Raw genomic sequence first — 26,192 nt, forward strand, 5'->3', positions numbered from 1 at the left:
ATCCTGACTTTATTTCTAGCCATTTGGAAAAGGAAGTGGTAAGGAGGGATGATGGGGAGGTGATGATGATGACATGTCTGGGCCCAATTCCCTCAGTTTTGAACTACATCAAAATAAAAAAAAGGATTGGTGATAATCTCAAGACAAACTCAAATTAATTACAATGAAGCCAGTGAAGATTCACAAGTGCATTTTACACTCCTGGATGGCTATCATGGGATGAAACACATCTTGTTTTATAATATAGAATGCTGGTTGTATCTCATTGGAATGCTTTTAGCTCCAAAAGAGTGTTTTCAAAATGAGATCTTTTGATAATTTGACTTGAATCCATAATATCTTAATAAAACAGATTATTTATTTGCAGACTTTGTTATAAGGTTCTTAACATTGATCAAGTTAGTGAGTTAGAAACAGAGGGGTTGTATCAAGATCATGCGAAGTGCTAGTACCAGTTTATACTGCACTGGTAAGACCACATTTGGAATACAGCTGAAATAAGCACAGAAAATAGTAGACATTACTCCTTTGTGCAGCCAATGCATCACTGGTTGCCAGACTAGTAATCTGACTTTACCCCAGGATATAATTAATATTGGAGGGTTTTTTATTATTGCTTGCAATGCCATTGCTGATGATTCAACAACAGTCATCTATTTTATATACCAAGATTTTATTTATTCAACAATTTTTATAATCTTCTCCAAACCATAGACTCTGGGCAGCACATGACAAAGTAAAAATGCAGACTGAAAAGAAAGACATATAATTAACTAAAATCCCTCAGATGGTGGCTAGAAACATTTAACTCACCTTAAAACTAAGATGGAATAGTGTTATTTTAATAACTTTATGAAATGCCAGAAGGGAGAAAGTTGTGTGAACCTTCCAAAGCAAAGGGATCCAAAGTATAGAGACCACAGCAGAGAAGGCACATCTCTAAGCAGACATTCTTGTTATGTTATTTTTAGAATGGCAGATTCAATCTAGGAAAGGTGGGACTTGAGAGAATTTGAATTGGGTCTGAAAGCCTACTAATAACTAATACAGTGACGTTTGTAGTGATATTACATGGCTATGAAGGAATTGTCAGTAAGCTAAATGCCATATGCTATACCTTCTGGGTCATCTTAAGAAAGTCCCATGTTGAATATGTTTTGGATCCAGCTGAATGATGGTCAAACACAAACTACTATTTTTTTTTTTTTATTAAAAGTTTTATAAATTTTACAAAAAAAAAAAGAATACAAAACAAGAGACAACATATACAAAAAAATAAAACTAAACAATACATATATATATAAAAAAAACAAAAAACCCCACCCCTCCCAAACCCCCCCCCTCCCTTCCCCCCCCCCCTGAGCTTCCCAGAGCAGAATATAGGCTTAAAAAGTAAAAATAAAAATTAAATTAAGAACTTTATATTTATATATATAAAAAGATTATCTATAATATATATGAAAATAAAACTTATGAAAAAACTATATAATATTTTTGTATACCCAATCTAAATTGTATAAATTTTATCCATTTATCCCAAACAGCAAGAAACTTCTCTTGCGTTTGTTGCTTTAAGAAAGCCGAAATCTTTGCCATTTCCGCCAGATAAGCTACTTTAAGAAACCATTCCTGCAATGTAGGCAAAGATTCCTTCTTCCAATATTGTCCTACTAACAGCCTAGCGGCTGTAATCAAATTTAACATCAAAACAACCTCCTTTGTATCACAATCTGTAACAATACCTAACAAAAATAATTGCGGAGTAAATTTTACCCTCCTTCTAAAAATTCTCTGGATATTCCACCATACTTTGATCCAAAATGCTTTTATCTCTCTGCATGACCACCAAATATGATAATAGGAAGCCTCCTTATAACCACATCTCCAACATTTGGGTTGCACGTCAGGGTACATATAAGACATTTTTTGTGGATCAAGGTGCCATCTATAAAACATTTTATAAAAATTCTCCCTTAAGTTCTGTGCTTGTGTAAATTTGACATTTCTCACCCAAATATTTTCCCAGGTGTCCAATGAGACTGGCTCACCAAAATTCTGCGCCCATCTTATCATACAATCTTTAATTAGTTCCGTTTCTGAATCCAATTCAACTAAAACCGCATAAATTCTCTTAATGTGGGTTTGTCTTGAATCCTTCACTTGCTTGATAAGATTTTCATCTTCTCTAAGAAAACCCACCTTACAATCCATCTTCCATCTGTCTAGTAATTGCCTATATTGGAACCAAGAATAAATAAAGTTTTCTTGTGCTAACTCTTCCCGTGATTTTAATTGCCAGTTTTGTCCATCCCATTTAAGTAACTGTCTGTAAGACACCATATCCATTTTAACCCCTCTTTTTATTGCTTCTATCGCATGCCAAGGTATAGCCCATAATGGTACTTTGAAATCACTTTTATAATATTTTCTCCAAATCCTAAGTAAAGAAATTCTTAAGATATGAGATTTAAAAGCCCAATCCATTTTTTTATTGAATATTAAATAGGCATGCCACCCATAAAGTAAATCCCATCCCTCTAGATAAAGTATCTCAGAATTTGTCAAATTTACCCAATCACTGATTAGTGTTAAAACCACCGCATCATAATATAATTTCAAATTTGGTACCTTAAGTCCACCCCTCTCACGGAAGTCTTGCATAATTTTAAACTTAACCCTTGGCTTTTTCCCTGCCCAGATAAATTTATTAAGACCCTTCTGCCACTCATTTAAATTAATCTCATTTTTCAAAATTGGTAACATTTGAAACAGAAAAAGAAACTTGGGTAAAATATTCATTTTTATCACTGCAATTCTTCCCATGAGGGATAATTGCAACTTTTCCCAGTTCTTCAAGTCCTTCTGTACCCTGACCCACAACCTTTCATAATTATTTTTAAATAATTTTACATTAGAAACAGACAACATCACCCCCAAATATTTTACCTTATTAACAATCTCAAAACCCGTCAAACACAAACTACTATTGTCAAGGGATCCTGGTTTAAGTACAGTTATAACTTTCTTAAAATTATAAATTATGCTGAAATTAACAAAAATAACTTCCGGTGGCGTGGTTCTGTGCCGATGGCGGCTACTTTGTAGCTGTCCTCCTGAGATCGTGTAAAAGCCGCAGTGAAAGCGAACATCAGCTGTCCCGCGGTTTGAAGCTTCTCTCCCGGGCAAAGGGAGAGAGGTGAGTTTTTTGCCTTGTGGATAGTGGTAGAACCACTAAAATCTCGAGATCTTTTTTTGGGATTGAAGGTGAGCTCCCACGGAGTCCTAGGCATTTCTCCATGACTCAGACGCCTTTGTCCCTTTTTGTTTTGGGACGAAGCAAGATGCAGCTTCCACCTCCGCAACTTATGTGAACTGGTGAACTAATTTTGAATGTGGACAGAGCTGATCAGGGAAATGGATTTATAAATTTAATCTGAACTTTAACTCCTGAAAAGAATAGTTTTTTTCTTGTTTTTGTTATAAGGGAAAAGTAAAATGGCGATGAGAGGTTTCTCTTTCTCATGCATATGAAAGGGAAGTGTTAAAGGATTTTTATATTTTTTTGTTTGTTACAAAGCAGTAATTTTTGGGATTTTTAGTGGCTGCATGAGAAGGGTAAATATATTATTTTTTTTTAATATATATAATTACAAGAGGGTTTTTTCCCCTCTTCATTTTGTTTCTTTTTGGTCTTTTGGATTTTTTGGAGAAAAGTTTTTCCTAAAATGGCTTCGAAGCGTCAAGCAACCTCAGCTGTGCCTAAAGTGGCTTCCTCTCCGGCAATACTTACAGTTCAACAACCTAAAGCTAGATCACCACCACCCTCACCGCCTGTACCATCACTTATGGTAAAAGATATTCAAGATGTTATGGGTAATGTTGTATGTCAAATTAGACAAGAAATGAAGGAACTTTTAGAAGAGAGAAATAGAGTTATGAGGGAGGATATAGTTATGGCTCTGCAAGAACTCGCCTCTGTTGTTGAAAAGCTGGATAATCATATTGAGGATGTTGTTGATAAAGTGGATTTAATAGAAGATCGTGTTGAAAATGTCAAAAAAATGGTGGAGACTTCACAGGATGAAATCCTCATGTCTCAGTACAGAGAAATGGAGTTCGCTTTAAGAATCAGAGGCTTGAGGGAAAATATGCAAGAAAATTTGAGGGAAGTGGTGGCAAATGACATTGCTGTGATACTTGAGAGGGAACCAGAGGAGATATTGAGGGAAATAGAGAAAATATTTAGAGTTAATTCGTGGATTGCAAAGCAGAGAAACCTACCAAGAGATGTGGTGGTTTATTTTGGAAAAAGATCTTTACGTAATGAAGTAATACAAGCATTTTACAATCAGAGATTTCAGATTGCTGCTCAGGATGTGATAATCTTAAAGGAGATTCCATCAAAAATTTTAAGAAGAAGGAAGGACTTTGCTTTTCTATCAGAGGAACTTAAAAAATGGCAGATGCCATTTAGATGGGATATCCCGATTGGAATTGTGGTGAGCCATGCGGGGACACATTATAGATTCAATACAGTTGCAAAGGCAAGAGAGTTTTATATTTCTGTCCTGGGAGTTCGCTCACCACCACCTTTGCGCTCTAAAGTTCTTGATGTGAAGGAGGGAGAGCAATTGGTTGGAGACACCGTATCAATGAAAGTTGGAAAATTACAGGCTGAGTTGATGCAGCAGTCGGTTGAGATGAAAGAGCAGAGAATGACTCAAGCAGCTCATAGACGAAGAGAAAAAGAGCAACACAAGATGGATATAAAAGAGTCTACACAAGAATTTGTTTCTGAGCCTGTGGGAGGAGCAAGACCCAAGAGATCTTCGTTGATTCGATCCTCGATGTCAGATCTTCAAGCAGTCTTCTCCAGGCTTGCAGCTGGAGGAGATGGCAAAGCTCCTGACCTGGAATGTTAATGGCTTAAATTCTCCTCAGAAAAGAAAGAAAATATTTCATTATTTAAAGCAATATAATAATGATATTGTTTGTTTGCAGGAAACTCATATTATTTTAAAGGATCAAAAATATTTGATAAATGCCTGATTGGGTTCTCATTTTGTATCTTCTGCTCCAGGGAAGAAAGGGGGTGTTGTCATTTATGTTAAGAAAAATTTGTCTGCTAAATTAATAGATTCAGATTCTCAAGGAAGATATGTTATGATTAAAGTGGTTTTATATGGAAAGAAATTGCTTATAGTGGGCTTGTATGCTCCTAATCAACAACAAAAACAGTTTTATAAGTTTTTACATCAAAAATTGATTTCATTGGATTATAAATCTGTGATTTTGATGGGAGATTTTGGATACATATAAAGACAAGAAAGGATCTTCTACTTTCTTCAAGCAAGCTAAACTACCAAAGGCTTTTTTTGAATTGAAAGAAGATTTGGAATTGAGAGATATTTGGCAGGAACGTAATATGGATGAGAGGGACTTTACTTTTTTTTCTGATAGGCACCAATCGTTTTCAAGAATTGACTTTTTTTTATTACTATGGATTTATATTTTAGTGTTAAAAGTATAAAAAATTTTCCAAGGACACTTACTGATCATAGTCCTGTATGGTTGGAATTAATTCCTGAGAAGGAGGAAAGGAGATCTTGGAGGTTGAATGAAAATTTATTTAGACATGAGGTGAATGTATTGAAACTTAGAGAACATTTAAAGGAATTTTTTACTTTAAATATGTTTAAGGGAACTTCAATGGCAATGGTCTGGGATGCTAGTAAAGCTTATATGCGGGGTTTTTTGATTCAAATGAATAATTTTTATAGGCGAAAACAAATGCAAAAACGTAAAGATTTGGAGGAGAAGATTAAGATAAAAGAAAAAGCATTAATTATGAATCCTTTGGATAAGAATGTAAAGGCTTCCATAAATTTGCTTAAATCACAATTTAATATGTTAATGGCTGACCAGGTTGCAACTAACTTACGTTTTATGAGACATAATACATTTTGTAATGCAAATAAACCGGGCAGGTGGTTAGCTTATCAATTAAGGAAGAAACAGAGGTCGAGAGTTATAGATAAAATAAATTATAATGGCAAGGTGGTTTTTCAGAGAGAATTGATAAAAAAATCTTTTTTAGATTTTTACACAAAATTATATATGGGTCAGAAAGTTCAGAGTTTGGACATAGATAAATACCTACAAGATGCTCATTTTTCTAGATTAACAAATGATCAAAGAGATGAGATTAATGGGTTTATTACCTCACAGGAAATTATTAAGGCAATTAAACAATTAAAAGTTGGTAAAGCACCTGGTATTGATGGATTGACATCAATTTATTATAAAACTTTAAGTGATGAGATGATTGAGCCTTTAAAGGAACTCTTTAATAGTATTTTATTGGGTTTAGAGCAATGGTTCTCAACCTGTGGGTCGGGACCCCATTTGGGGTCGAATGACCATTTCACGGGGGTCACCAAACCATGCTGTCCACCATTTTTTTCCCTTTTCCCTAGCTGTCCTACTCCCTCTTATTGGTGGCCACACCCACTTGGGGGTCACCACAACATGGGGAACTGTATTATGGGGTCACGGCATTAGAAAGGTTGAGAATCACTGGTTTAGAGATACCTTTATCTTGGAGAAGGGCTTTTATATCTTTGATTCCAAAAGAGGATCAAGATCTTACTTTACCTAAAAATTATAGACCTATATCTCTTTTGAATATAGATTATAAAAATTTTAGCGAATAGATTTATGATTGTATTGAATCAAATTATACATACTGATCAGAGTGGCTTTATAACTGGGAGGTATATGAAGAATAATGTTAGACAAATTATTAATTTAATAGAATATTTGGATAAAAATAATCAGATTCCTGCGGGTTTGATTTTTTTAGATGCTGAAAAAGCCTTTGATCAGTTAAATTGGCAATTTATGTTGAGGTTGGTTGAAGAAATGAATTTTGGGGATAGCTTTTAGAGGTATTTATCAAAAACAATCAGCGCAACTTATAATTAATGGAGGTTTATCTGAGGTTTTTCAAATTGAAAAGGGTACAAGACAGGGATGTCCATTGTCCCGGTTGTTGTTTGTTTTAACATTAGAGATTTTGTTGATTAAAATTCGTGAATCATCTAAAATAAAGGGAATAATGATTAATAAGAAAGATTATAAATTGAGAGCTTTTGCAGATGATTTGGTTGTTACTTTGTCTCAACCAACCGGTTCAGTAGTAGAGTTGTTACAGATTATAAATCGGTATGGACAAGTTTCTGGTTTTAAAGTTAATAATAATAAGACTAAAATTTTAACAAAAAATATGTCTAATTTGGATAAGGAGATGCTAGTTAATTTGACAGGTTTTGAAATTGTAAAAAAGGTGAAATACCTAGGGGTTTATATATCTGTTTCTAATGCAAAACTTAATAAAAATAATTATGAAATGTTATGGCTTAAAATGCAGAAGGATTTGAATGACTGGAAAAAATTGCAATTATCTTTGTTAGGGAGAATTGCTGCAGTTAAAATGAATGTTCTGCCAAAATTTCTTTTCTTGTTTCAAATGATACCTATCTTAAAGAAAGAGGTAAATTTAGAAGACTGGCAGAGGGGTATTAATAGATTCATTTGGGCTGGGAAAAAACCAAGAGTTAAGCTTAAAATTATTCAAGATGTTCGAGAGAGAGGTGGACTCAAGGTGCCGAAGTTAAAATTGTATTATGATGCGGTGATTTTAACTTTGATTAGTGATTGGGTTAACTTAACAAATTCAGATATACTTTTTTTGAAAGGCTGGGATTTATTATTTGGATGGCATGTGTATTTAATTTATAATAAAAAGGTGGATAGGGTTTTTAAAACCTATGTCTTAAGAATTGCTTTATTGCGTGTCTGGAAGAAATACTATAGATTAAATTTTGGAATACCATTGTGGGGAATTCCTGGGCACGCCATAGAAGGGATAAGGAAAGGAGTGAAAATGGATAGGATTTCTTACAAGCAATTACTTAAGTGGGAATGGAATAAGTGGCAATTAAAATCGATGGAGGAATTAACGCAAGAAAATATTATCTATTCTTGGTTTCAGTATAGGCAGTTATTAGAAAGATGGAGTATAGATCAAAAAGTGGGTTTTATTACGGGAGATGTGAATTTGGTGAAACAAATTAAAGACCAAAATCGAGCCTACATAAAAAGAGTTTATAATGTTTTAGTGGAATTGGATTCAGAAACAGAATTAGTTAAGGATTGTATGGTTAAGTGGGCTCAAAACTTTGAAGAGCCGATTCCATTAGACACATGGGAGATAATTTGGGTGAGGAATGTTAAGTTTACCCAAGCTCAAAATTTGCGAGAAAATTTTTATAAAATGCTTTATAGATGGCACCTTGATCCACAAAAGATGTCTCGCATGTATCCCAATTTACAGCCCAAATGTTGGAGATGTGGTAGTTTGGATGCAACGTATTATCATATTTGGTGGTCATGTAGAAATATAAAGGCTTTTTGGATTAAGATTTGGTGGAACATTCAAAAAATTTTTAATAGAAGGATAAAATGTACACCACAATTATTTTTGTTAGGTATTATTGAAGATTGTGATAGTAAAGAGATTATTTTAATGTTGAATTTTATTACGGCGGCAAGGTTATTGATTGTGCAATATTGGAAGAAAGATTCCTTGCCTACCTTAGAAGAATGGTTTCTTAAAGTTTCTTATTTATCAGAAATGGCTAAAATTTCGGCTTATCTGAAAGACCATTCACAAGAGAGATATAATTCTGTGTGGAAAAGATGGGTAAATTTTGTTCAGAACAAATATGGGATTAGAAAGTATTATTTAGCTTTTGAATAATTTATAGTTAAAGTTGCTTTGGTTAGATTTGTTGATTTTATTGTATTGGAGTTAAAGTGTTTTCTTAATTTTTTAGGATTTATGTATAGTTGATTGATGTTTATTTAATTTTTATGTTTTTTTCCTGTTCTTTTTAGCTCTGTATTCAGCTCTGGGAAGGGGGGGGGAGGGTTAAGGGGGGGATGGGAGGGGGGAGGGATTTTATTGTAAAAGTTTATAAAAATTTCAATTAAAAAAAAAGAAATTAACAAAAATAAAAATAAGCAATGGTACTACAATAAAATATTTCAAATTAAAATTAAACTAAACTTTTAAAAGGTACAAAACCTTAAAAGTTATTAAAATTAGTCCTTTCCAAACATATTTCTCCATCTTTGTATATGCATAATATAAATAATATAATTAAGCACATATCTCTTTCAGTCTTTGACAACTGGAAAGTTGTTTTCTTTATACCCTATGTAAAATGATTCTCTTAACCAAACCCATCTTGTAAGAGCCAAGAGCCAGTTCTTTAATCATCTTAGTTGATCTTCTTCACACTTTTTCCAAAGTCTCAACATCTTTTTTGTAATGTGGTGACCAAAATTTGATGCAATATTCCAAATGTGGTCTTACTAAGGCTTTATAAAGCAGTACTAATACTTCATGTGATTTTGATTCTATGCCTCTTTTTATACAACCAAGGACTGTATTAGCTTTTTTTGCTGCTGCCGCACAACTGCTTGATTTGTATATCATTCTTTCCCCAAATATCTAAATATATATGCATTGTAATGGGCAGTGCTTTTTTTGTAAAAAAAAAAAAAAAAAAGGTGCTGGAACTCACACCTGTCATACAACCTGCCTTGCCTACTCTACAAGGTTCCATTCACAAAAGGTGCTGGAACTCGGTTCTGGGCGTTCTATGACAAAAAAGCCCTGGTAATGGGCACATCAACTGAAGATGACCCAGGACCCAGTCATAGCCTAAACTTACTGCTTTAAGCATTTGATATGAATCCAGGAAGATCTCTCAATCATGAAACAATTCCTTCATAGGAAGTGCAATCTATCTAGAGTTCCTGGAAGTTTATTGACAAAAAAGGACTTGGTCTTTGAGGGATTCATTGTAGGGTTTTTTTTAAAACCCATCTAGACCTAATAGTTTCCATATACTCATTGAAGTATGTGGTTTCATGGTTTCATGTCTAGGGTGGGATTATATCTCATGGTCCCCTGGTTTCTAGCCTGATGCCTTAACTTCTACAATAAACAGGCCTGAAGTAGCAATGCATAATTGAATATTATCCATATATTGATGACATTTCATCCTAATCTGCCAGAATTATTCCAGTGGCTTCATATAGATGCTAAATAACATAGGGAAGACATTGAGTCTTGTGGTATCCTGCATTGGAACAACCATGGTTTTGAGTACTCCCCTGCCCCCCATAATTGAATCACCATGAGTGAATTAGGTGGCCAATAAATAAAAATATTGCAGACTGGAATTCCTCATTCAGAGGAGCAGAAGGACAGAGCCTCAAACCTCTAGCTCTTGTAAGCAATTTACAGGATGCCATGGTTGCCAGCTGCCTGATAGGTCCAAGAGAGGCATGCTTCCTCATCAATGTCCTAATGAAGATATATGGATGGGTCTAAATCTTGACTGGCAGAAATCCAGATAATCCATTTCTTCTGATCTGAGCCATTCTCATCTTCTCATCCACTTTTCCTAAAAAGGGAAGGCTGGAGACTGATAAAAGTTGTCAAAGCTAAGTTAGGGAGAATGTCTACCAGAGAAGGTGACTATATGTGCAAACCTCAAGTCAGCTGTGGAAATGTGTTGGCCATATTCTGATCACATGTGGAAAAGAAAGATTTTATTTTTTTTCCTAAACTTTAAGGTGAGAAAGGGCATAATGAAAATTTCAAACAAAACTCTGATATATTTTTTCTTCTCGTATTCTGTATGTTTTCAATATGCCATGTATTTTAAACATATTTGTATGGAAAGATTCAAGAGATTTTACAACTACCATGAATAAAGGAAGATAAAATCCTAGCAGAATTAGTTAGATAACTGTGTTTGTTTAAAAGGCAAAAATCACAAGTGATCAAATTATTTCTTCCCACAGATATTAAAAAAATTACAAAGATAGTTGGCGGTTCCACAATTCGAAAGGAGATTGAAGGTGAGCTGTGTAAAAGAGAACAAAGAGCAACCTTGCCAAGTATCCCTACTGGAAATAACATGTAATACTGTAATAACCTTCAGTAACAGTTTGTTCCTATAATCAATTATGTTTTAATGAAAACTTTTACAAAATCTATAAATTTACTTAGAACTGCAGAAAAACTACATAGTCAAGGAGGAAGAATCAATCTATATTTTTCAACAGAATTCCTATATTCAATTTGTGATTGGAGAAAGAAGAGATTATGTGCTTAGTGGTAATATCACCTCATTATCTAAGCTTTGCTTACTCAAAAAGCAACAGAAACCAAAATGGGGGCAACTTCCTTTCCTAAAATAATAATATATATTGTTTTGTTGTTGTTGTTGTTCATTATTCTGCTTGATTTATTATTTAAAAAGTTGCTTGGACATTTGAGGCAGCTTATAAAAAATGACAAACAAACAAACAAATAAACAATGTCAAAGATCAAAGTGGCAAATGAGATTTATGATTTGCTATGGTTATATCAAATAGCTGCAAATTTGTCAATCTGCCCATTCATGCAAACATCTATAATATTTGCTTATATAATACGCATTATATCAAAACAAATAAATACCAATATAGGTTGCCAACAATTTTTCATATTTCAAATCTGGCCACCGAAGTTGAAACCTCAGTTTAATGCTATCCTCTGATTATGGTATGACTATATTGTTCTGAATATACTCTATTAAATTCAGAAGCTTTAGAACTAGCTCTCCAGTTGATTCCTAGGCATTATGTTTTCAAGAGTATTTTTCTCCTAGATATTTTGAAACTTGCCTAAAATGTATATCATTTTCATCACATTTCATGCTTTGCAGTGCCATCCATCACAAAGTTCACCAAAGTGATTGAAGGGGAGCCAGAATTTAAGCTGGTCAGGGAAGGAGAGACAATAACTAAAGTGATTCATGGAGGTGAATATATTTTGTGGGCTGGGCAGTACTAACTAGAAGGATTTTGAAAAGAGTTCCAAATACCAGTTCCAAAATTTAGATGCAAGTGGGAAGACTGGGTCTTGCAGCTATAGATTTGCTTTTAGCATGTTTTAAGCATATATATTGCATCAGGAAATTAAATGTTTTAACGTTTATTTATTTCTTATTAATGCAAATAAAAGAAACATTTTTTCACTCTGCATGCTAAAAGGTTATTGAACTAAGATGCAATTAACCTAAGATGTAATGTAGCTATAACAGTTGCAAATTCTATTAATTTCTTAATGATGCAATCAATATTTTGATGACCTTCAACTGCAGAAATATCAAGAAACAATATTTTTGTTATTCAAAGCTCTCAAGAAAACTGTAAGACAACAAGCAAAAATTTCAATATATGTTTTAAAATAACTAAATATTTTTATTCAGATTTTTTAAAAAAACACAACAACAATTTTAGTTTGAGATTGAAGGTATATAATCTTGGAAAAATGGCATGCTCTTTTTTTTAAGGTATCTCTAGTGAAAACATTTGAATTAACTATTTCTAACATTTTTGCCACTGTCCAAAGGTCCAAAAGCAGCCCAGTGCATTGCAATGATTTTGTCATTTATTTAAAAATGTTTTCTTACAGAGCCTAAAATTAAAAAATACACAAAAATAATTGATGGACATCCTGTGGAAGTGACTGAAAAAGAGGTGACTGAAGAAAGAATTATTCAAGGTAAAATTCATTTAAAGTAGTTTCAGTTTAAAAATTCAAATTTCATACCTGTGGTGAATAATATGTACTATTTTAAATTTTCTTGTAAATTCTGATTCTGGGACATTTGTGTTTAGTTTTGGCAACAAAAATAGTCTCTCTGATGACTGACAGTACAACATAGTTTCAGGCACAAGAAATAAAACTTTAAGAAATCTTCAGTCATCCAACTAAAATATCCTAGACATATCCTCTGCTCTCTATACAAAAAGATGTAATTTGTGCTCAAAGTTTCCTTTAGTTGTATGTGCTCCTCTTACTGTTTTTTATTTTACTTCATGCATGTTTACAGCACATTCAGATCTCAGTGAAGACAGCAGAAATTTAATCTTTTATAAATAATGCAATAATGAATTCTATATGGACATCTTTCAGCAATTCATTTACTTAGTTGTCACAAGTGTTCATCCATCTTTTGAAATCTCAGTGTTTTCATTTTGCATATGACATGCCAGCTACCAAACACATCACATATAATATAATTTTATAATCACATAGTATTAAGGAAGATCCTGATAATCACAATATAACATTAAGAGTACAGAAAAGAAATTATAGAAATTCCAGATGAAATTGCTGAATCTTTTTCAGGCCCTGAACTGAAATATACTCGAATCACTACTGATGGAGGAGTGGATAATGAAGAGACTCTTAAGAAATTGCTAAAGGAAGGTTAGTAGGTTATTCTGAGGTTAATCTGAGAAAATTTATTGATTGCATTTGAAGCTTGTTCGTTATCTGAAATGGCTACATTTATGAAAATTCAACAGTAAGAATAGAACAGCACCTGAATTCTAAACTCAATTAAAGCCTGCCTCATTCATGCAATATGTAAAATTTATAAATAATAATTAAAAATAAAAAAGCAAACTCAACATCACTTACTATACTGAATGTTGTCAATGGAAATCTTTGTAATATAAAGATTTTCAGCATTCATATCAATATTCAAATTGCTATGAAGTTTTGCAGAACTCAATTACTTTCAATTGAATTTTAGTGCAAAATTAGTCAAATACTAGTTATTTATAAAAAATAAAATAATTATAAAATAAATTTATTAATTTACTGTAGTTATATTTTTCCCATATTGTCCTATACAACAATTTCATGCCATAAATATATGTCCTGTCAGAGATTACCAAGGTGACTAAACTCATTGAAGGTGATGGTCATTTACTGGATGATGAAGAAATCAAACGATTCCTCCAGGGAGGTTAGTGAGTGCAAGAAAACTAATTTCATCCTAATGAACTTTAAGAATTGACAAGCTGATGTCTTAACTTTTTAAAGACTGATTCAAGTAAAGAAAAATCTATGGACCAAATTTCAAGGATTGTATATGAAAGCAAAATATTTGGGTATTCTGCTTTCTTCCACAAAACCATACTGAGGAAAACTATTTTTTTTTTGTTTATGTTCAGTCTTTAAACAGTTTCAAGTGAGCACTGAAGATTCCCATCCCCATATAATCTAATACATTTGGAACTCTAAGAAATATTTATAAAAACATTGGGAAAATTCCAGATCTTTTCCCTTATTAATTATAATGAATACTCATTGCTCATAAGTTAACAAAGGCATGCTTAATATTCTTTTCAATCATCTACAGATTCTATGCTTTAAACTTACAATTAGAAACTTAATGATTACAATTCTTTGCATATGGAAAGCATCTCTTAATATTGAGCATGTTGTGTCAGCTTTTTAAGTTATAGGTTAATTCACTAGAAGAGTTTTAATTTTTCATTGCAATAAACACCTTTTTGCTATGGCTTGGCACTATGATTCAACAAAACCAAAGTCTTCAGGCAATGCTCAGTATAGCTGGGGTAGCAGCTACGTTTATTGCCAGATATAGCAGTATCATGAAAATTATTAGCTGACGCAAAGCCTACTAATAAATGAGGAGTGACTGATAGAATTGAAGAATGATTCAATTCAAAGAATGAAAACATGTGGACTACTCCCAAGAAACCACTTTTGAATAATGGTCTTCCAATTCATAGCAAAGGTTTGGTATTGCTATCTCTCAAAGGATGCTGTGACAGTACATGCTGCTCCATTCCCAATCTCCACCAGGCATACAAGGAGGATTTTACTTCCATTTTATGGTTAACTTTCTTGGTATTCCACATTTGAGAATATTAGCCATCATACATATAAAAATTTATTCTATTATATTGCCAAACTGAGATCCTGGTCCTTAGCTAAAATATTCTTTGCCAAGAAAGAACTAAATCATCTATAACTTTTAAATCTATAATGATTATTTGATTCATCTTTATTACTTTAGAATGCCTTTACTTAATCAGTAGATTAGAATTATCCAAATAGCTAGAATGAAGAACAGAACAAAATAATAGAGTTGGAAGGGACCTTGGAGATCTTCTAGTTCAGTGGTTCTCAACCTTTTTAATGCCGTGACCCCCAACCGGTCATAAGTCGAGGACTACCCAACCAGTCATAAGTCGAGGACTACCCAACCGGTCATAAGTTGAGGACTTTCCCTGCCCAGGAGCGCCGCGCATGCATGGTGCCGAGGCATAGGTGGCAAGCAGCAGAGATGGCGCAGGCTGACCACTGGCTGGGCCACCAGCTGGCCCAGCCCAAGGGAGGTAAGGCACCCGCCGGGCCCCACATGCGCCAGCAACCCTCCCTGTGCCCACCGGCCTCCCACCTCCCACCCCTGGCCCTCTTTTACTTACATTTTTAGTAGTTGCTCAGCAGGGAGGGGTGGAAGCTTCCAGACAGTTCGCCTTCGCTGCAGACAACTTGCAGAACCGTTTGCAGAATGGGACTTTTGGCAGGCTCAGCAGGGCAGAGACAGCCTGGACAATTCCTATTGGCTTTTGAAAGCCAATAGAATTAGACTCTATTCAAGAGAGTCTATTCTATTGGCTTTCAAAAGTCAATAGAATAAAAGGGAGTAGCACAGCTAAGGAAAAGGGGAAAAAATGGTGGACTGCGTTATTTGGCAACCCCCGTAAAATGGTCGTTCGACCCCAAATGGGGTCCCGACCCACAGGTTGAGAACCGCTGTTCTAGTTCAATCCCTGCTCAAGCAGGAGACCCTATATCATTTCAGAGAAATGGCTGTCCAGTCTCTTTATTAAAACTTCCAGTGATGGAGCACCCACAACTTCTGAAGGCAAGCTGTTCCACTGCTTTATTGTTCTCATTGTCAGGAAATTTCTCCTTAATTCTAGGTTGCTTCTCTCCTTGATTAGTTCCATCCATTGCTTCTTGTCTTGCCTTTTAAATTTTAAAAAAAGAAATCAGTAATTTGGACAATATTTTCTGAAGCCCTTGATCTTCTAACCTCATGCTAAAGTTAAAATAATGTATAACATTATTTTTATACATTAAAATTATTTATGTACTTTCCATTTCTCAAGATTCCTGGCAGGTTGCAGCATTAAATTACATTTTATATTTTATGCATGTTTACAGCACATTCAAATCTCAGTGAAGACAGCAGAAATTTAATCTTTTATAAATAATGCAATAATGAATTCTATATGGACATCTTTCAGCAATTCATTTACTTAGTTGTCACAAGTGTTCATCCATCTTTTGAAATCTCAGTGTTTTCATTTTGCATATGACATGCCAGCTACCAAACACATCACATATAATATAATTTTATAATCACATAGTATTAAGGAAGATCCTGATAATCACAATATAACATTAAGAGTACAGAAAAGAAATTATAGAAATTCCAGATGAAATTGCTGAATCTTTTTCAGGCCCTGAACTGAAATATACTCGAATCACTACTGATGGAGGAGTGGATAATGAAGAGACTCTTAAGAAATTGCTAAAGGAAGGTTAGTAGGTTATTCTGAGGTTAATCTGAGAAGATTTATGGATTGCATTTGAAGCTTGTTCATTATCTGAAATGGCTACATTTATGAAAATTCAGCAGTATGAATAGAACAGCCCCTGAATTCTACACTCAATTTAAAGCCTGCCTCACTGATACAATATCAGTATTATCAGCCTCATTCCCACAGCAGATTTAATACCTGAGGATTGGCTTGTTTGAACTGACTGGATGAACTATTGGAGTGGGGTTTGCTTTTTGCTCCTTCAATCTATTGATTTGAACGGGAAACCGCCAGATCCTGCCTTCTATGCCTGCTATCAACAACTCCTAATAAAAGTTCCTTTTGCGATGAATCTGTTCCAAGAGTTCTACTTTTTTAGAAAGTGGTTTTGAAGTGGGTCCTTACAGTTTGTCTTCTGAAGTGTTGGCTATTCCTGCCAGTTTAGTGTCATCTGCACATCTGATGAATTCCCCTTCTATTCTATTGACAAGGTAGATCACAACCTACTCCTTGGCAAACTAAGAAAAGGTGGGATAGGCAACATCACCACCAGATGGATCTGTAGCTGGCTAACAAACCATACTCAATGAATAGTCCTCAATGGCACTACATCCACATGGAGAGAAGTAAGCAGTGGGGTACCACAAGGTTCCATCTTAGGCCCAGTACTCTTCAACATTTCTAATCCAAATTATAGCAATAGTAATAGTAGTAAAGTTGGAAGGGACCTTGGAGGTCATCTAGTCCAACCCCCTGCTCAGGCAGGAAACCCTACACCATTTCGGACAAATGGCTGTCCAGTCTCTTCTTAAAAACTTCCAGTGTTGGAGCATTTACTGCTTCTGGAGGCAGGCTGTTCCACTGATTAATTTTTCTCACTGTCAGGAAGTTTCTCCTTAGTTCTAGGTTGCTTCTCTCCTTGATTAGTTTCCACCCGTTGCTTCTTGGCCTGCCTTCAGGTGCTTTGGAGAATAGCTTAATTCCCTCTTCTTTATGGCAGCCCCTGAGATATTGGAACACTGCTATCATGTCCCCCCTGGTCCTTCTCTTCGTTAAACTAGACATACCCAATTCTAGCAACCGTTCCTTATATGTTTTAGCCTCCAGTCCCCTAATCATCTTTGTTGCTCTTCTCTGTACTCTTTCTAGAGTCTCAACATCTTTTTTTACATCGTGGTGACCAAAACTGGATGCAGTATTCCAAGTGTGGCCTTACCAAGGCATTGAAGAGTGGTATTAATACTTCACGTGATCTTGATTATATCCCTCTGTTAATGCAGCCTAGCACTGTGTTGGCCTTTTTGGCAGCTGCAGCACACTGCTGGCTCATATTTAGGTGATTGTCTACTAGGACTCCGAGGTCCCTCTCACAGTTACTACTATTGAGCCTGGTGCCACCTATGCTGTACTTGTGCATTTGGTTTTTCTTGCCTAAATGTAGAACCTTGCTTTTTTCACCATTGAATTTCATTTTGTTAGTTAGTGCCCAGTGTTCAAGTCTGTCCAGATCCTTCTGTATCTTAAGCCTGTCTTCTGGAGTGTTGGCTATTCCTGCCAGCTTGGTGTCGTCTGCAAATTTGATGAGTTCCCATCTATCCCTTCATCCAAATCGTTGATGAAGATGTTGAAGAGTACTGGGCCCAGAACAGAGCCCTGGGGCACCCCACTACACACTTCCCTCCATATAGATGCAGTTCTATTGAGGACCACTCGCTGAGTACGGCCGGTCAGCCAGCTACGGATCCATCTGGTGGTGATTCAGTCTACCCCACATTTTTCTATCTTATCAAGTAGTAGGTTGTGATCTACTTTATCAAATGCTTTACTGAAGTCCAAGTAAATTATGTCCACAGCATTCCTCTGATCCACTAATTTTGTCACTTGGTCAAAGAATGCAATAAGATTTGTCTGGCATGATCTATTTTTGACAAACCCATGTTGGCTTTTAGTAATGACTTTGTTTGCCTCTAGGTGTTCATTGATTCGTTGTTTGATTATATTTTCCAGGATCTTCCCAGGTATTGAGGTCAGGCTGATAGGTCTGTAATTTCCTGGATCCATTTTTTTTCCTTTTTTGAGGATGGGAACTACATCAGCTCTTTTCCAGTCCTCTGGTAGTTCCCCTGTGTTCTAGGATCTTTGAAAAATATAGTTCAGTGGCTCCGATATCACATCTGCCAGTTCCTTGAGAACTCTGGGGTGTAATCCATCTGGTCCTGGTGATTTGAACTCATCTAGGCTGGATAGGTGCTCACTTACCATTTTCTTGCCTATCTTAACTTGTGTTTCTATTTTGTTTTTTTATGGCACTATTTTTGATAGGTTGGTCTGTTTTTTCCCTTTGTGTAAAGACAGATGCAAAAAACGAGTTAAATAGTTCTGCTTTCTCCCTGTTGCTTGTCACCTTCTTGCCACTTCCACCCACTAATGGACCAGTCATTTCCTTCACTTTTTCTTGTTTTTTACATGTTGAAAGAAGCTTTTTTTGTTATTTTTGACTTTGGTCGCAAGCCTTAGTTTATTTTGAGCCTTGGCTTTCTTCACTTCATCTTTGCAGGCTCGGGCTATTTGCTGATATTCTGACTTAGTTATGTTCCCCTCTTTCCACTTTCTATACTTGTCCTTTTTATCTTTCAATTTGTCAGAGAGTTCTTTATGCAGCCATGCTGGTTTCTTTTGAGAGCTGTTGTTTTTCCTCTTTGTTGGTATTGTGCCAGACTGTGCTTTTATTATCTCATCTTCATCAATGATTTAGATGAGAGAATAGAAGAGGGAACTCATCAATTTGCTGATGACACCAAACTGGCAGGAGTAGCCAACACCCCAGAAGACAAACTCAGGATCCAAAAAGATCTTGACCAACTTGAACAATGGGCTCCATCCAAAAAAATGAGTTTCAATGAGGAGAAAAACAAAGTCTTATATTTAGGCAGGAAATACCAAAGGCACAAATACAGATTAGGTGAGACCTGGCTTAAAAACAGTAACTGTGAGAGGAACCTTGGAGTCCTAGTGGATGATCACTTGACCATAAGCCAGCAGTGTGTAGCAGCAAACAAAAAGCTAATACAATCCTGAGTTATATAAACAGAAGCATAGAATCAAGATCACTTGAAGTATTAGTACCACTTTATAAAATCCTAGTAAGACCACACCTGGAATTCTGCACCCAATTTTGGTCACTATATCACAAAAAAGATGTTGAGAGTCTGGAAAAAAATCAGAGAAGAGCAACTAAGATAATCAAAGGCCTGGAGAATAAAACATACAAAGAACAGCTGCAGGACTTCGGTTTGGCTAAGCTAAAGAAAAGAAGAAATAGGGTAGACATGATAGCAGTATTCCAGTATCTGAGGACTGCCACAAGGAAGAGGGGGTCACGTTGTTCACCAGAGCATCAGAGGGAGGGTTGGAAACTGATGGTTGGAAACTGATCTAAGAGAGAAGCAACCTGGAATTAAGGAGAAACTTCCTGACAGTGAGGACAATCAACCCGTGGAATAGCTTGCCTCCAGAAATCATGGGTGTTCCATAACTGGAAATTTTTAAGAAGAGACTAGACAATTACCTATCAAAGATGGTATAGGTCAGACATGTCAAACACAAGGGCTGGGGGCCGGATGCAGCCCGCAAAATGGTTTCATGTGGCCCATGAAGCCATCCTGGAAACAGTAAGAGAACGGCCCCCTCTGCCTTGGCCTTGGCCCAGGCCAGCGGGGAGCCAATGTACAATTTTGTGGTGGCCATCTATGCTGAAACACATTCAGTCTTAGCTCAACAAGGCCGTCTGGAAACAGCGAGGAACCAGCCCCTGCTATGTCGGGCCCACCCCCTGGGTGCATGCTGGGGAGGTGTCACCTTTTGTGAGGAATGAAGAAATGCACCATCACCTGGAAGTGGCCAGCAAATGGCCCTCGCCTACTTCACCTATCTGGCTTGATGGGCTTCAGGGGAGGGGTTTCGGCAGGCAGCAGGGCGCTCTCCTCACAGTGCCAAGAGCTGAGCGGGGTGGCACAAATCTGATGAGAAGTGCAATGCTGCCTAGCCCCCAGTCTGCCCAGTTTCAGCAGGCAGCAAGGTGCAAAGCTGATGAACTTCGCACCGCCCGGCTCAATCTCTTGGCGCTGTGAGGAGAGTGTCTCGTTGTCTGCTGAGACCAGGCAGGCTGGCAGCTGGGCGGCATTGTGCAGGTAATGTTGACTCCTATACTGCTCATGGCATCCCCTCTCCCAGAGCCCACCAAGCCAGATATGTGAAGTTGGTGAAGGCCATGTGCTGGCTACTTCCAGGTGATGATGCATTTCTTCAGTCCTCACGAAGGGTGACACCTCCCCAGCTGCATTTCTTGCCTGTTTTTCTCCTTCCCTCATCTGAAATATTTTCCCACCACTCTGTACTTAGGAAGAAAGGAAGGAAAGAAGGAGAGGGAGGGTCTGAGGGAACTCCTGCCTTAGTCCTGCCCTGCTGCCCTTTCACCATCCCCTTGTCCCCTCCTCCTGGCCTATCCTGGGGGTCTCTCATCCTATTGCTAAGGAAGCTTTGAATATAAAGCTGGCCCTACTCCCATGGAGAGGGAATGGGCCTCCCTCTGACTTTGCCCTCGTACCCATCATGAGCAACCTGGCTAAGGAGAGCAAGCCTTGAGGAGGAGATAAGTGCAGCTGGGCGCCCCCTTGGGGAAGTGGGGCTGGGCTTGGTGCCATGGGTGCTCAAGAGCCAGGCTGGGCGTTTGATCTCTGCTGCCCAGGGCTCCGGGCAGCCCGCACCACCATTCAGCCCCCCCCACATGGCCTGAGAGGAACAGTGAGGCTCCTCCAGTGGACCATGCCTTGGCACTTGCCCTGGTCCCATCCCCTTCTGCCAGAGACCCTCAGATCTGTCCCACTCCTGCCCAGGCCCCCACAGGCACCCTTGATGCGAACGATGCAGAGCTGGCCATGTCCACCGAGTAGGCCACACCCACTCCATCTAGGCCACACCCACCCTGGCCACCCCCCCACCCCCCCAAGGGCAACCGCAATGCTGATGCGGCCCTCAATGAAATTGAGTTTGACACCCCTGGTATAGGTTCTCCTGTTTGAGCAGGGCGCTGGACTAGAAGACCTCCAAGGTACCTTCCACCTATATTCTATTCTATTCTATTCTATTCTATTCTATTCTATTCTATTCTATTCTATTCTATTCTATTCTATTCTACCTCCTCATCTTTACCTGGGCAAGCTCAATAGGGCAAGAGAATGTAAGCACATCTTTCTAGCAGGACAGGACAAGAATGATTCATCATGTACTATGTATGTACAGTATGTCACTGGTTTTTAACCAAAATACATGTATTCCACAGATTAATGACAATTCTGCATTTAAATGAGTGAATGAATTCTTGTTGTATCTGGGTAAAATGTATATTACCAGGCTATGAATCTAATAGCAGACAGATTTTAAAACAGCTGAACTGCTTGCTCCCATTGTTAAAATGTTCCTGCTAATAATTCTGTTTTCATGTACTGGAATGCTTGTTATAGCTTAAAATGATTGGTAAAGCTTATTCAGACTCATTATGCTATCAAATAAAAATATAAAAATCCAAGTTAGTCTCTGTTCTTAATAGCTGCATTCATGCTTTAGGATGTCAAAGATTTCAAACTCCTCTTTTGTGTAGATCAAGCCTTTATCTCTAATTAGGGATTCATACAGCAATTTAAAATGTCACTTGGCCCAGATGTGCACACTGGATGCTGCAATAATGATAGATATTTGAGATAGTATCCAAAACTGTTTAGGACAAAATACCACACAAACAAATTATCCTTTGTGTATAGCAACCTAAAACCTTGCAAGCTGAGAGAAAAAGTTGTGTACTCCTTGCATATTTTATGAATGCACCAGGGCATGCTGAACTCTGTGTGTGTGAGAGAGAAGGGGGGAGGGGGAGGGGGGGGGAGAGGCATTGAATCTTGGCCTGGACTAATCCCTGAAGTTTCCTTGGCAAGATTTTTCTTGTCCCTAAGGTGGGACTAAAACAGTCTTGATTTCTACCTTGTGCCTTAACTACTTCAGCAAACTGGCTTTCTGTGCTTAACTACCAGTCCTAGAATAAGTCTCAATGGTCACCTCTAAGAAAATGTTTAGGAATTTGTCATGCCTTCCTGACCATAGCTGCCTCCATCTACATCTTAAGATTTCAGAATTTAATGCCTGGATCATTCTTTTGCCAAAAATATTCTCTTTATATTAACCATTGCTTTTTAATGCTTATCATAGCTGGATCTGAGTACACTAAAGTTACTAAAAGAATTGAAGAAGAACCACAGATTATCGAAACAGAAATAAAGAAAATTCATCTGGAAGGTCAGTCATACAATAAATGGAATTATTCTTATAAATATTATCCTTATGACATTAATTATCTATATGGAGGTAGTTGTGGTGAAAGCTAAAGAAAACAGTATTTTTGACAAGTTTGCTGGTTAAAATGATAAATAATGTCTTTAACTTCCCTATGTCTTCATCTACTCCAAAATGAGAGGCTCTAGAAATTATTTGTGTGTGTGTGTGTGTGTATGTGTGTGTGTGTGTACTATAGATATTATGATGAGTATGGTACAATAATTTATTTAGGAATGATACAAAGCATTATTTCTCATTTTATTTTTTGCATAGTATCGATTAAATCTTTTAAATCTGGATGAAATAAAAAGCTTAAATCTTTGTCTTGTTGAAATGTTGACTCAATAGTAGTTTTACATCAACATTTTAGCACTGTTGACAGAATCTAGAGAACTAATAATCACTGCCAGGTGCCTAAGTAAGGGTGAGGGTGGTTATATGTTCCTTAAGTAGCAAATTTCTGTGCAAAATATTGTATACAATAGATTTCAGCTTCTCTTTTTATGTATTGGCCTAGAGCTCCCTGTTGTGCTATGTGTTACCAAATACAGAATGTGGATGTGTTACATGATTAAATGTTGCTTGAACTTTTCCCCTTACACTAGAGTCAGAAAATTTAACTTTTGAACCTGTATTATTACTTTCAAATGTTTACAATAAAGGATATTGGTTTCAACATTTTTTAGACATCCCAGTAAGAAAAGTACAATCATCTAGAAAGACACAAGGTATGAAATGGTTTCTTATATTAACATGTTCTAACTATGCTTAACTAAAATGTTTAAATGTATTCTAATTAAAAAATGGTGGCAAGATTCTTTATGTGAACCACTATATATAATATTATATAATATATATAATATTAAATATTTAGAGAGAAATTTGTTAAATCCATTACATAAAATATGAACTTGGATTATACTAGTTTATGCATATAATATCATAGAATGAAAAAATAAACCACTGAAGAAAGAGTTAACAATTCTGAATCCCATAATCTTTTCTCACTAATGGATATTGAAGGAAGAATACCTACTTTTGAACTCATGCATATACTAGCTGTTTATGTGAATTATTTTTGTTATTATTATGTTTTTATTTTAAGCAATAATAATCATAATGTGTTATATTTTTATGAATGTTTAACTGAAAAAACAATAAATAAAATAACCTTATCTGACTTATTTTTGAATTAACAGGATCAGTACAGAGAAGAACAAGGGTTGTCCGTCCTGGCACAAGAAGACAGAATCCACAGAAAGAGAACTGAAAAAGCTTCAAAAAATTTAAACATTTTTTTAAAAATTAACAAGGGAAATCATTTACTAATTCATGTGTTCGCATTAGGAGTTGGGTATAGTACTGTTGAATAAAATCTCATAAAATTTTACATGTTAGAAGAAATAAATTTAGAATTTATCTGTTTTCTATGAATAACTGATTAGAGTAGGTGTTCTGAAAGTATGCAAACACAGATAAGCTCCATTGATTTTGATGGATCTTATTTCTGAGCCATTGTATTAAATAACCTGAATAGAATATATGTATATGTATCTCCATTATATTGTTTATGTACAGAAGACAACTATAACATTTCTGAAACATTTGCCTTAAAAATAAAAGCAACCTTGTTTGAATAATTACTTCTGTTGGGAAGTAATATATAATATAGAATTCAGTTGAAAATGTTTATCTATAATACTATGCTATTAATCATTATTAACATGGGATTGTTTGTAAATTGTCATTTTTAATAACTACCTTATTTGCTTATTCTTGCATATTTTTATATGACAAGAAGCCTTGTAAATGAAATAATCAAATTTAGACAAGGTGCCTTAATTCAGGTTTTCCTTTATATTTCTAGTTTGAGATTTTTTTTTCAATATCTGTGTGAGAATTACAATTTTTAGTAATAAATTTTTTATGAGAGAAAAGACATGAGATTTTCTGGATGGCTGTAAGGACCCACCGCACTTTGCATCTTAAGAAGACAGAACTCTTGGAATAATTCTTCCAATAGGCATCCTTTATTAAGAGAAAATGGTTGCAGGCGTTCTAGACAGGACTTGGGGTCCAAGCTCTCCCATTCAAGGTTTTAAGGGGTTTCCCAGTAGCCCCACCCAATCATCCCCTACTTCCAGCGACAGTCTCAGGCATTACATTCCCACCCCCTTTTCCTTACTGCCGGCTGGATGGAGACTTCAGAGAAAACTACATGAAAGGTAATAGCCCCCTTTGTTATGATTAGGCCTTTTGGTGCTATCCACATTCAGTTCCTTTGAAGTGAACTGAAGGAAGTGAGGGCCATAAAGCCCCTTTGTTCACCCCCTTCCCTTCATCATATGACAGAATCCCAAGAAGGCAGAAATGTTGATAACTAGAGATGAAATATAATTGGATTCTGACATCCTGCCCCCTCAAATATAAGACAGATCCACCTGAAAGAAAACAAAACAGGTATAAAAGTTAGTCAGGCTTGTTAGGATATTCTGTGTGAAACTTCTTTAAAAGCTTTGGGGCTCTGACATGACATTTATGGACCCACTCATTTTGTGAGGCAGGGAGGTGTTTCCAGGCAACTAGGTACTGAGTCGCTCCATGATATCTCCTAGAGTCTAGGATTTCCTTTATTTCAAAGTGTTGTTCGCCCTCCACCATGATTGGAGGTGGTGGTGGGGGGATTTTTGGCCGTAAAGCTGACCGATGCTCTCTTTTCAGCAAGCTGCAATGAAAAATTGGGTGTATTTGCCTGAGATTTTTTGGTAATTCTAATTCTACTATTACTGGGTTTATGATTCTTTTAATTGGAAAAGGCCCTATATATTTTGGTCCAAGTTTTTTACAGGGTTGTAGGGACTTTAGGTATTTTGTAGATGGGTACACCATTTCACCTATAATGAATGGTGTAGGCTCAATCCTTTTTTTATCGGCTTGTGCTTTGTATGCCTGCTTAGCTTCATCTAGTGCTTTTCTAACTATTGGCCAGGTGTTTTGTAGTTTTTCCATCCATTCTTTCAGTGATGGGATCGTTGGTTCATTTGGGGTTAATTCTGGCATGGGGTTGAAACTTTGACCGGTGGCTATTTGAAAAGGAGTGTAATCTGTGCTGGAGTGGACTGCATTATTGTAGGCAACTTCTGCAAAAGGAAGTAAGTCCGCCCACTTGGTCTGCTGGAAACTAAGAAAACATCTTAAATATTGCTTAAGTACGGAGTTCATTTTTTCAGCCCGCCCCCCCC

At 36.3% G+C, this 26,192-nt stretch overlaps 1 protein-coding gene across 5 annotated transcripts in view; it reads left to right on the top strand.

Moving 5' to 3' along the window:
- Nucleotides 1-24,593, top strand: part of POSTN (periostin) — a 111,561-nt gene extending 86,968 nt beyond the window's left edge. The window contains exons 17-25 of one of the 5 annotated variants that reach the window (XM_039366663.1): nt 10,942-10,998; nt 11,850-11,945; nt 12,602-12,691; nt 13,322-13,402; nt 13,866-13,946; nt 16,483-16,563; nt 22,825-22,911; nt 23,637-23,678; nt 24,150-24,593. In XM_039366663.1, coding sequence (XP_039222597.1) covers nt 10,942-10,998; nt 11,850-11,945; nt 12,602-12,691; nt 13,322-13,402; nt 13,866-13,946; nt 16,483-16,563; nt 22,825-22,911; nt 23,637-23,678; nt 24,150-24,220 — 686 coding nt within the window. In that variant the 3' untranslated portion in view covers nt 24,221-24,593. The remainder of the gene's footprint in view (nt 1-10,941; nt 10,999-11,849; nt 11,946-12,601; nt 12,692-13,321; nt 13,403-13,865; nt 13,947-16,482; nt 16,564-22,824; nt 22,912-23,636; nt 23,679-24,149) is intronic. The other 4 variants (XM_039366666.1, XM_039366665.1, XM_039366667.1 and 1 more) reach the window with 4 other exon arrangements.
- Nucleotides 24,594-26,192: the final 1,599 nt, after the last annotated feature.

This window comes from Crotalus tigris, unplaced genomic scaffold, assembly GCF_016545835.1.
Source record: "Crotalus tigris isolate CLP2741 ecotype Arizona unplaced genomic scaffold, ASM1654583v1 scf7180000020347.5012614909:4044961, whole genome shotgun sequence".
Classification (NCBI taxonomy): Eukaryota; Metazoa; Chordata; class Lepidosauria; order Squamata; family Viperidae; genus Crotalus; species Crotalus tigris.